This window comes from Arctopsyche grandis, chromosome 7 (genome assembly GCF_051622035.1).
Source record: "Arctopsyche grandis isolate Sample6627 chromosome 7, ASM5162203v2, whole genome shotgun sequence".
Classification (NCBI taxonomy): Eukaryota; Metazoa; Arthropoda; class Insecta; order Trichoptera; family Hydropsychidae; genus Arctopsyche; species Arctopsyche grandis.
This window is the reverse complement of record NC_135361.1, coordinates 7547370-7559606: the sequence shown is the minus strand read 5'-3', so window position 1 is coordinate 7559606 and position 12237 is coordinate 7547370. Positions and strand designations below refer to the sequence as shown.

General features: G+C 33.3%; 1 protein-coding gene, 1 long non-coding RNA gene and 2 other non-coding genes across 4 annotated transcripts; all 4 read right to left on the bottom strand.

The window, feature by feature from the left end:
- Nucleotides 1-247: 247 nt before the first annotated feature.
- Nucleotides 248-320, bottom strand: TRNAR-CCU (transfer RNA arginine (anticodon CCU)). Its single transcript has one exon. It is a non-coding gene; the product is annotated as a tRNA-Arg (tRNA).
- Nucleotides 321-1060: 740 nt separating this feature from the next.
- Eno (alpha-enolase) lies at nt 1061-4319 on the bottom strand. Its single transcript, XM_077434325.1, has 7 exons — nt 4181-4319; nt 3133-3226; nt 2857-3051; nt 2529-2781; nt 2256-2452; nt 1614-1862; nt 1061-1542 (listed from the first exon to the last, which is right to left on the bottom strand). The coding sequence occupies exons 2-7, from the start codon at nt 3202-3204 to the stop codon at nt 1207-1209; spliced, it is 1302 nt and encodes a 433-aa protein (XP_077290451.1). The 5' UTR covers nt 3205-3226; nt 4181-4319; the 3' UTR covers nt 1061-1206.
- A 2246-nt stretch (nt 4320-6565) lies between these two features.
- On the bottom strand, nt 6566-8793 carry LOC143914210 (uncharacterized). Its single transcript, XR_013260796.1, has 6 exons — nt 8690-8793; nt 7732-7831; nt 7387-7559; nt 7151-7202; nt 6841-6903; nt 6566-6655 (listed from the first exon to the last, which is right to left on the bottom strand). It is a non-coding gene; the product is annotated as an uncharacterized LOC143914210 (long non-coding RNA).
- On the bottom strand, nt 7903-7972 carry LOC143915001 (small nucleolar RNA SNORD31). The gene has a single exon (XR_013260877.1). It is a non-coding gene; the product is annotated as a small nucleolar RNA SNORD31 (small nucleolar RNA).
- Nucleotides 8794-12237: the final 3444 nt, after the last annotated feature.

Here is a 12237-nt window from a genome sequence, read left to right as displayed (position 1 = left end):
CGTTTTCGACTATTTTTTTTAAATATTACAAACTATTTTTTAAAATAGAGACATCTATTGTTAGATAGATCAATGATATAATTATTAAAAAATAATTTCTACTCAAAGTTTGGTTCATATTACATCGCCAGGAATACCATTAAAAATCTAGATTTTAAAATAGAATCTAAATAAAAAAATACAATGTAATTTAAAAATAAACAAAATACATAATTTCAATGAAAAAAAAACCAAAATGTGAATAATTTACCCCTGGTGGGACTCGAACCCACAATCCCCGGCTTAGGAGGCCGATGCCTTATCCATTAGGCCACAGGGGCGACGGGCACAAGGTCTCATATTACAATATATTAACCAAAATACCACCTCTTAAATAAAATATGTATTGAAACCAATGTTGCCAAGTGTCGATTAAAAAAATAAAAATCCAATAAATATTATTTCCAGCACGTCACAATCCATCAATTTATTTATAGTATATAATGATGATTTTAGTATTCATATTTAAGCCATTATAAAGTAAAATGGATGTAAATATAAATCTGCACTTACACTTAACTCGCATGCGAGTTGCTATCGCATTCTAAAATCCTATACGATTTTATTTTTTGTAAATTACCATTTTAATGGAATATTCTTAATATTATCTTTTCTATAATAAACCTTAATTTTAGTACTTTTTCAAAGAGTGCAATTTATATTGAAACTATCTCAAATGTTCTGCTGACATTGAAAAGTCAAATTTCATATTATACTTACAAGAGATAACTGTTGCCACTTTCAGCCACCTTGCAAGTTGATATAGAGTAGGGTAAATGATAGAATAAATGTCAAGAGTAAATAAAGAACATACTTTATTAATGAATATGAATAAAATAAAGACATGCACAATATTTCAATCGCTTTAACACAAAAAAGATATAAATGCTTGAAACTAATCAATACAGTTAAACATATTGATAACGAAAAAAATAATAAAATGAACGAAATACAAAATGAATGTGAAAAAAAAAAATCATGTGCGTTTCAAAAACGTATCACAAAAAGAATGCTTATACAATTAAACTTAAATATTGTTTTTATTCTTCACACATACAGACTATATCATATTTAAAATAGTTTTGATACAAAATGTGTATTAAAATCTATTGATAATTCGGACGAATTCCATCCGAGGCGATGTAAGTAAAGATCATTTGAAGTCATTTAGATGGGCTTGCGGAAATTCTTGCCGGCATATTTAGCGCCTGCGCCCAGCTCTTCCTCGATACGAAGGATCTGGTTGTACTTGGCCAATCGTTCAGAGCGGCATGGAGCGCCGGTCTTGATCTGACCAGTCGACAAGCCGACGACCAGATCGGCAATGAACGAATCTTCAGTTTCACCAGACCTGTGAGATACCATGGTACCCCATCCATTGGTCTTGGCGAGGAGGTGAGCTTTGATAGACTCGGTAACGGTACCGATTTGGTTAACCTTAAGCAAGAGGCAGTTGCAAGCCTTCTTTTCAATAGCAGTCTGGATACGTTTTGGATTTGTGACCTGTAATATCAAACGTGTAAATAAATCGAACAGTTTAAACTATATTTAGGACAAATAAGATGTGTAATTACGGTTAAATCGTCTCCGACGATCTGGATATCAGTCTTAGAGGTGATGTCAGTCCATGCATCCCAATGATCCTGGTCGAAGGGATCCTCAATGGACACCATGGGGAAGTCTTTAATGAACTCCATGTACATTGCTTGGAGTTTGTCAGCGGGCAACCAGTCGGCTTTGTTTGAAGCCGGGTTTTTGAAATCTAAATCGTAGGAGCCTTCACGGAAGAATTCGGAAGCTGCTACATCCATACCGATCTCGATCTGGAATTGTTAACATAGCTTTTGTGATACTTGGATAAGTTTGATACTAACCGTTTGAGATCAAAGGTCAAGTCTTTAAGACAAAAGGTCACGCTTCAGGAAAGGTCAAATTTACGAAGGTCATATTACAGAAACCAAGGTGAAACCTTCAAAAATCATATAAATTATATACATGTTTTTTGGTAAATTCAAACTTATAGATGGTATGTCTTCTACATAATATTTTACATTTCTATCTATTCTAGACTTTATAAATAGACAAAGTCCTGAAAAACTGAAAACTTTTGTTGTAGATAAAAATATCTAACTAGAAATGAGATTAATTTTTCGTTATAAGGATTTTTTCACGAGCAAACTTTTGCTTTAATAGCATGATTTTTTAAACATATTAACCTTTCCGGTGTAACCAGCTTTGGCGATAGCATCAGTGATGAGGAAGAGAGCATCTTTGTTATTAAGGATATTGGGTGCGAAGCCACCTTCGTCACCGACAGCAGTCGCATCCAAGCCGAACTTCAGATGAATGACCTTCTTCAAATGATGGTAGACTTCAGAACCCATCTTCATGGCCTCCTTGAAAGAGGTTGCACCTGAAACCAAATAAACCCAATATAGAAAACCGTTCTGTATAAAATCAACATCGAATTTCAATGGAGAATAAATAACCAGTGGGGAAGATCATGAACTCTTGCATGGCCAGTTTGTTGCCAGCATGAGAGCCACCGTTGATGACATTGAAAGCGGGTGTCGGCAGGATGATGGTGCTGTTTCCGGCCAAATCGGCGATGTGCTTGTAAAGAGGGATTCCCTTCTTAGCAGCACCGGCTTTGCAAACGGCCAGGGAAACTCCGAGGATGGCATTGGCTCCGAACTTGGACTTGTTCTCGGTGCCGTCGAGAGCGATCATGAAGTTATCAATCTGAAACAGTTGAATAATACAATAAATAATGGTTTTTTTTTAAGAATTTAAAGGTTTTCATATGAAATATAGTACCTCTGCTTGTTGGGTGACTTCAAATGGCTGCTTAAGCAGTTCTGGAGCGATGGTCGCATTGACATGCTCGATGGCTTTCAATACACCTTTTCCATGGTAGTTGGCTTTGTCGTTGTCTCTCAACTCTAAAGCTTCATGGACTCCGGTCGAGGCTCCAGACGGTACGGCTGCTCTGAACAGGCCGAGTTCCGTCACCTGATTCAAATGATTCAAAGTAGAGTTTATCTAATTATAGTCACCTTGTATATAAATTAGTAAAGTTAGAGGTGTGCTTACGAGGTCGACTTCGACGGTGGGATTGCCACGAGAGTCGTAGATTTGACGAGCGACAATACTCTTGATCGGCATGTTGAGAAGATTCCTCACGACTCTGAAAGCGAGAATGCAATTATGCAATGAATGAATCGATCGGTGATAACGAGCAGATAGAATAATCCTGGCTGGCTTATATGACGTTCAATGTCGTTTCAAAGTCAAGGTAGGTAAACATCAAGGTAGGTAAAAATCAGCGATATATTTTGTAATGATTTTATAACGTTTTTGAATGATAATGATCTTTTAAAGCAAGTTTTTAACAATTTCAATAAAAAATAAAAATAACCCTTCTATGATATTAGTCATTTATTCATATAAAGAAACCAATAAGAAAAAAATTCCAATTGGAATTTTCAGATTTTCTAACTAAAATAAAGAAAAGACTTTTTTCTATAGAAAATTTATTTTGTAATAATTTTTTCAATTTTAATACTGAATATTTTGATTCAATTTTATCAAATATTAAATAACCACACTTTCAAGGTCAATAAAGTGCAAAATTCAACAGAAAAAGTATTTAATATTTAATAAAAATATTAAAAATAGACAACTTCTGGGGTTAGCATATTTTGTTAAAAAAACGCCGATTAGGCACAAAAGTATTAACACAGGCTTATAGGACTTGTGAGTATTAAAGCATAATAAATAAAAATAATCTAACCGCTAAGCAGGATTGTAAAAATAAGCTTAGTGATAAGATTTTGCAGTACATTTAATCCCAGAGAGGATTGTGTCATATGATATTGAATGTCATGAAATATTAGAAATTTTCTACATGAAAGTATTCACTTTGTATGAAAAAGTGATAGAATTGATTGTAGGTTATGTAAAGTTTTTGCAATGAAATTATGCGGAGTTAACAAGGATGTGGAAATTAAAGCAAATTAACGGTTCCAAGGGGGCTGTATCTGAAGTTCCGGTTGGAGGATGTTGTAGGAGTACTTCCGGTAATGTTGGAAATTGGCAAAGGGGTTGAATTGAAGAATAGCGACGAATACAAAATAGTTACCTCAGCTTAACACGACCTCTACGAGATCTAGCGGACAACTGAGCCGGCCGGCTCGACCTCACAAGGTGACTCCAGTGAGGACAGCGCTTAAAAATCTCGCCGGTAATACTAGCAACATTGTGCAAATAAAATTGACATTTCGAATGAATTATTTTTTTGGATAGTCTCTCGTTGTATTGCGATACCTTGTCTGTTAAAAATTAATTACGCCCAATTTACGTTGGTAAATTTAATCAAATTTATGTATCCAATGTAAAACAATTTTTTTTCGTTTGTTGAATGTATATTGTTTTTGATTATTTATTAATATACATATATATGATGATATTGTGAGACCTCTTGACGTGAAAAAACATTGCATCTTACTCTTATACCCGTATCTTTCTATGTACGAATTGTTGTCATGGAATGAGACCAATGTGAACATTAAAATTGTATATGATTCTGCATATGAATATAATGTTTTTAATCGAAATTGAACTGTTTGTCATTTGATTTTGTGTAGAACAATCACTCACTATGATTAAATCAGGGCTATGGAGTTGAAGTCGTAGCATTTCAAGTACAGTCGGAGTCGTAAAAAATCAACCGATTCCGACTTTTTCTTTTTTCCTTTTTTTACAAATCTCTTCTTACTTTCACTTACGATTATTATTATTACAATACACGTGTCCAGTTTTTTTAAGTAAATATACTAATAAATTTAAATTTAATAATCTCTATAAAAATCATGAATTTAAATTACATTATAAATAAAAAAATTTGAGTTCCACGTATATTTTCGATGTATGGCCAAAACCGATTTTTATTTTCATATTTTGTGAATGATATTTATAAACATACACTATGAATGTACTTAGTTTTTTTGTTTATAACTACATATTTTTATTTTATTTTATTTTTATATATTTATATGTACTTCATTTCTAATAAAACAAGAAATTGGGTTACATGTAAATTGTTAGTGATTTTTTTACTTTTATTTTTATTATTACTAATAATTTTTTACGTTGGCAAGAAATGTCGATTTTACTAAAAACGATGGAGTTATAGCAGGCATCGATCTCTACAATTGATAAATCGGTAGAATCGTCTATTCTTTCGCTTTTATATGAGCAGAGATGCAAACCAAATTTTCAGATGTTTATAGCTTTGGTTTGCAAATACTCTTCGATTTAGATGCTTTTATGAGATACAAATTTAATAGTTATAGACCCATACATATGTACACACATATTAAGTAGGGCTACAAAATATTCGAATATTGAACAGTAAACTTCAAATTAATTAGGCAAAGTTTTAGAAAGGTCAAAATGTTAATCTTTACACGGTACATCGAATCAAATGTGTTGTAGGTGTAGAAAAAAATATGCAGATTCAAAATCTCTAGTATATATTTACTATTGGCAGCGAAATTTGTTGCCCACACACAGACGAGATATTTGAAATCAGTGGTTTTTTGTGACATAAGCTCTGTAATTTTCTTTAATGCTCATAAAATTCTGCCAGTTAAAATAATTCTTATCGATTAGCAAACATTGTAAAGTTTTAACATTCAATATTGCGTTTTATCATTGGACCCATATTATTCATCGAAGAAAAAAGTCCTTCAGCAGATGTACATGTGTTCCTGGTAAACAAAGACAATATTTTTGTACGAGAAATCATTTCCGCTGAAGGCTTTGTATATTTAAATCATCTATTGGATAAAAGAGTACTGGTTTTATCTCACAAGGGCAGATACTCAAAAAACCAGTACAAATGGTCACCTTACTGTAATGGCGTCCCGTGCATTCAATAAAAGTTTGTAGAAATGAAATTGTTTAATAATTTAGGCAGTGGTATAGGAAATGCTTAAATAAATTTGCATTATCTATAGCTAGAGAATAATATGAGGCATTGTAAATCAATCTGCCTGAAGCAGACTAAACAAGGTGCAGTGGAATGAATGAAAATAAGGCAAAAATGATAGTGGATCTTCTTGCTTTCAATGTTATAACTTATACGCCAGCTAGCCCCGGAGATTGCACTCCTCAAAAGCTAACATCAGGTCTCATTCATGTTATTCAATATCTATGGTATCATTTGATTCGTATATTCATAGTAAGATAATAAGTTATTTCTTTTGTAAAGGCACTAAATTTGAGACAACGAAAAACCCATTGCACAGCTTTATTCTTAAATAAAGTCACAAGACAGTGTTAATTTTTAAGAATAAAGGTCATAAGTAAGACCATTGAGATTCAAGTAATTTTAATCCTTCGAGATGTTTCCACGCATATTCAGGTATCAAAAAGTAGGATATATTTAACTCTGCTATGCAAAGGTTAAGCAAAGAGCTGCTTCATATAAATATAATGTGAAAAAAAAATCAAATTCTTTTTTAAATGTATTTATTTATTAAAATACAATCAGTTCAGACTAGAAATAGTACGTCGATAACGATTTGTTGGAGATTTCTCATTGCGTTCTAACCTGTAACAAAAATTAAAAAAAATATATGAAAACCAATGTCACGAAGAATGAATATGTAAAAAATATTAGTAACACTTCAGAAGGTTACCATAGTTTGCTTTCCCCATGATTTCGTGAGACAGGGATAACTATTTAGTCATCATATAAAGCAAATAAAAAATATATTATTTAAAAAAATAAATTACCTATATGTGAACAATCTTGATGATTTAGAAGTTCCATGTTTCCATCCAAATTGAGCTTATCACCTGTAAACAAACAATATACAGTTAGAAATTGGTCAAGATTTTAATACAGAATTAGTTATACATATATTGAAAGAATGTACGGAGGGCCCTTAGAGTTTAACACCTGGATTAAAATCTTACATTCCCCCAAAATACTGTACCCATCCCATGGCCACTATTGTAGTGATATAACAAGCTACAAAAGCCGGCTTATAGTAGATGGGGTACAATTAGATTAAATAATATAATAAAAAATCAATGGAATTACCTCATGAAAATCACGTTATTTGATTCGCCATCACCGAAAGATACTTCATACACTGGAAAAAAGAGAAATAATTAAAATTTGTTCATTACCAAGCAAAATGCAAAGAGCATGATTGAAATTATCAGCTAAAAGTTGCAACACGATACTTCAGGCATATGCTTGTTAATTAGTTTGAGTCATCATTTTAAATATGATATATTTCAGAATATTTCCATGTTTACAAGGATTTTAATTACCTGCATTTTTATTCAAAATCAAGTCATATGATGAGTAGAGGTAGGACAGTCAGTGCTATGCATTGTTCGGCAAACCTTTAACAATGCATTTACAACCTTTGAACAATACACGGCCCCCTCAGGCTCCGGTGACTAATGATGAGATAGGTCAATATCAAGACATTTTGATTCATCTGAAAAATTAAATACGGAATATCAAGCAAATGTATATAATTTTAAAAACAGTTTTGAAAATTTTACATATATCAGATCAAAACCAGTCAACACGTGTCTTCAGACTGGGGCGGTTTAAATAACATCATATAAATTATAATAAAATAAATCATTATTTTAAGAAATACTTACATTAGCACATTTCAAGTGTTGTATATTATCATTTCCATGCTTCAGCCATGTGGAAAAACCACGCCCTGATGAACTTTCTTCGATTTAATCATTTTGAATTCTATAATAAATAAAAAATAAAAAGATTTAGATACTGGAATTCGTAGGTATTGATATAATTTGTATTATTAATCATCATCAGAATATTACCAGTCATTCACATTAGTTCAGACTGGGGCGGTAAAATTACATCATGGAATTTTAGATTTGAGGTTATGAACGCCACACGTGTAGGTATATTTTAGAAAAATAATTCATTTCCTCGCATTTTGGTATGAAATAGTTAATAAAACCATCCGTATCTTTGAGGAATTCATTCAATTGAAGACAAAACATGACGCATGAGAAAATTTATTCACATGGATAAAAAACCTAACCTAATTCGTTTTCATATAAAGCCATGCGGAGCCAAAAGCAAAAAAATCGATCCAAATTCAATTAGTGGGCGAAATGAATGACTAATTTGTTGAAATATCACGGAAAAACGACATGAAGAACAATTAAAAGTAGTAAAAATATATAAATCGGTAAAATAACGCATTTTTTAATAGTAAAGACATGTTGGTAACGAAAGGCGCAAATTTGCGTCGACGGTTATTCACGATCTAACGGTCAATTATGCCAATTAACGTGCCGGCCGGTGAACTGTTAATAATGACTCAATAACCGAAATAAGATGCCAAAACTAAATGAATGCTTTGTAAAATATCTACGGATGCTCCCGAGTTAAGCAAAAGAAAGATTATTGGTGACGAGTTGGTTTTGCCGCGCACGTGGGTGCAGGATTTTTAGGTTATGTGCCGATTACGCGAGAATATAAATTGGTGTGGGAATGCTGGGATGCAGCGAATAGGGTTTCGTTGAATGGCGATGAAGGGATGGAAGACCTCAAGAGGTGGTTCGTTGGAAGAAAGCTTACCTTGAGCTAGATGCGAGCGGATTTGCATCCGTCGCTAGCGGGAGCCGGAGTTGAAGTGGACGATGGAGACACGTTCGTGCGGTACCTCGCTTCTCAGTCAGTGTAGCCACTGTCGAAAAGTATCCGATTTGCACACTGGTCACACTTGAGCGTAAATATTGTCTCTGGTTTTCGTTTATTATAAATCTTTCCCATAAATAAAGGCAGTTGAATGATTGAAAAAAATACGGCTCTAAAGTTTACCGATAAAAAATACGAGAGTCCGATTCCGTCTCCGGCTCCGGTTTCGCAAATCTAATATATAATTTCGAAAGAGACTTTGTATGTTAGTAAATATTTTTGGTTGAAAAATGGTTGGGAACTCCGAAAACAAGTCAAAATTTCCATGACGATATGGGGACGGGGGACGGGGGCGCCGGGGGAGTCACCGGATTTTGGTATAATATATAATACATCTAATATATAATTTCGAAAGAGACTTTGTAAGTTTGTAACTATAGTGGGTTGGAAATCGAAAACAAGTCAGTTTCTATGACGATTCGATTGGTTGAATTTTTTTTTCGATTCAAATAAATTTATTAAAAAAAACAAATGAATATTAGAAATGAATTAGAAATGCATGAAAAACCAAATATCGGAAGGCAAACATCGAAAATCGAAACATCTTAAGACGAAAGATCAAAAAAAAAGGGTCTTCTTTCGACTTTTTTTTGGTTTCATGTATGTATGTACAAATTCATAAATAAATTATACCTACAAAATATTGAATGACAAAAAGTTAAATTAAAAGTTTATGATTTACATCAGCTATTACATTTCGGGCCCTGGGAAAAATAATTCCGGGCCTATGGCAAACTAAAAAAAGACCTTATTGATACATTTTTATTATGCGAAATATCTATCAGAACTATTAGAAAAACATCTACATATATGTTGGTTGTTATTTTTAAAAATAATTGAACGGAGCCGTCGACACCAACAATATTACTTACAATATTTTCCATATTCAGTTCCTAAATAGCCACCACAGTTGACTGTATGGGAACTGGATATGGAAAATATTGTAAGTAATATTGTTGGTGTCGACGGCCCCAAAAAGAAAGTGTGATATAATCGGTACGATTTTACATGGACACAATGGATCAAAAAACAATAAATATTTAGCAATAAATATATACATTTTTTATTTATAATAATATAAAATATCAATATTTCCCTAATATTTATATACTCTAACCATAATTTCCCGAAAATTTTAAGAACGAAAAAACTTTATAAAATTTTTCATTTTTTTAACCATTTGGGGGAAGGGGGGGGGGGGAGCGTATCTGTGTTTCAACCCCTCCCCTTAAAAAAATGCTGACTGCGGCATTTATCTATTAAAAAAAATCAAACTAGAAATAATCTAAATATTAATATTTTATAAAAGTTTTTTATTATGATCATTCAGAAAATATAATTAAATAAATACCCTATTTCATAAGATTACCATTAATTGAATAAGATCAAACTATATTATTATATTTTTCCTCTTATTATTTTGATTAATTCCAAATTCATCAATTATTTTACTCTTTAATGTATTTATCAGGCCTCTCCCCAATTTGATCTAATCATGAGAATAAAAATATAAAGATAGAAACGCCGCCTATAACGGTAGTCGGCACCAGGTTAGATGGAATATATTCCAAATAGTCAAAATATATTACAAATGGAAGAAACATTTCGACTGTAACATATATATGTTATATAACAAAAGTGTGTATTTATAAATTATTAAGTTGGTATGCTGCGTAACGCTTCGGCCGAATGACGCCGTCCACTCACACGATATCTACTAACGATATTTGGAATATTTTCCATATCCAGTTTCTAAATAGCAACCACAGGTTGCAATATGTGAACTGGATATGGAAATATCGTGTGTGTAGACGGCGCCATTGGTAGCGTTAACACTAGCGGTATCTACCGCGGTATTTGATAGATCTATCAAATACCGCGTGTTCGAACGCTATTACTCATGCGTACGATCTGCGGTATTTGACAGATCTATCAAATACCGCTAGTTTAACGCTACCAATGACAGTTCATTACAGTGCAACAAGTAAAAAAAATATTGGTCTGTACCACATGTCCCTTTCATGAATTGAATCCTACATACATACATATATATGTACACATGTGTTGATAATAGAAATTTTAATTATATGTAGTATTTGGCGGAATAAAGTAATATATTAAATTTACACGGAATACCTATTAATTGATTTCAATATTATAAATGATGAATCAATATTTATATGTAGATAAATAGAATGGCCAACGACATGTGTGATCAAACGGTTTATATATGTATGTATATACATACATATGTACATATGAATAATGGTAGTGATATGAATAAGCTTTAGATAAGTTTATATCGTATTATCTCTCTTACGATAGGCATAGCATCTGTTACATTTCTATTTTTGGTTAAAATATATATGAACATGTGTATATACTCGTATAATTTAATACGCCTAATAATATGAGGTATCATCATCATTTACAGCCATTCGCCATCCACTGCTGGATGAAGGCCTCTCCAACACGCTTCCACTCGTCTCTGTTTTGCGCAACACTCATCCATCTCATTCCGCACATTTTCCTAATTTCGTTCACCCATCTTCCTTGCGGTCTTCCTTTTACTCTTTTGCCTTCTCTCGGGTACCATTCAAGCACTTCTTTTGTCCACCTTTCGTCCATCCTCCTAGCTACGTGACCCGCCCATTGCCATTTCAATCTCTTCACTCTATCCACTATGTCCACTACCCTTGTCATATTTCTCACCCACGTGTTCCGCTTCCTGTCTTTCCTCGTTATGCCAAGCATACAGCGTTCCATACTTCTTTGAGTGCATTGGATTTTATTTTGCATCTTGGCGTTCAGTGTCCAAGTTTCACATCCATACGTCATCACTGGCAAAACGCATTGATCAAAGATCCTTTTCTTCAGGCAGAGTGGCATTTTTGATTTAAAAACAGCATTCATCCGTCCAAATGCACTCCACCCTAATTTCATACGTCTCTTTATCTCTTCATTTTTACTACCAGACATGTCAATTATTTGACCTAAATATAAATAATTATTTACTACTTCTACTGGTTTATCATCTAAGGGGATGCTATCAGGCATGCAATAACTATTGAACATTAGTTTAGTCTTATCTACGTTAATTTTTAATCCTACTTTTCTACTTTCCCTGTCCAGCTGTGTTAGTCTGATAAGTAGGTCAGCTGAATCACGAGCTACTAAAACTATATCGTCTGCGAACCGAAGGTGACTCAAAAAGCGACCATTGATGCTTACTCCGGCTGTATCCCAATCCAATTTCCTGAAAACTCCCTCAAGCACCGCATTGAATAACTTGGGCGAGATTGTATCTCCTTGTCTTACTCCTTTTCCTATGCTAAATCTATCTGTACCTGAAAAAATTTTAACCGAAGCTGTGGCATTCTTATATATTGCAGCTAACAGTCCCACATAGGGTTCCGGCACTCCCTGTG

Coding starts and splice junctions, on each gene's coding strand:
- Eno (XM_077434325.1), bottom strand. CDS start 3,204: ATGCCGATCAAGAGTATTGTCGCTCGTCAAATCTACGACTCTCGTGGC. Junction 2,782..2,856: donor AAGTCACCCAACAAGCAGAG/GTACTATATTTC, acceptor CAACTGTTTCAG/ATTGATAACTTCATGATCGC. Junction 2,453..2,528: donor GTTCATGATCTTCCCCACTG/GTTATTTATTCT, acceptor ATTTGGTTTCAG/GTGCAACCTCTTTCAAGGAG.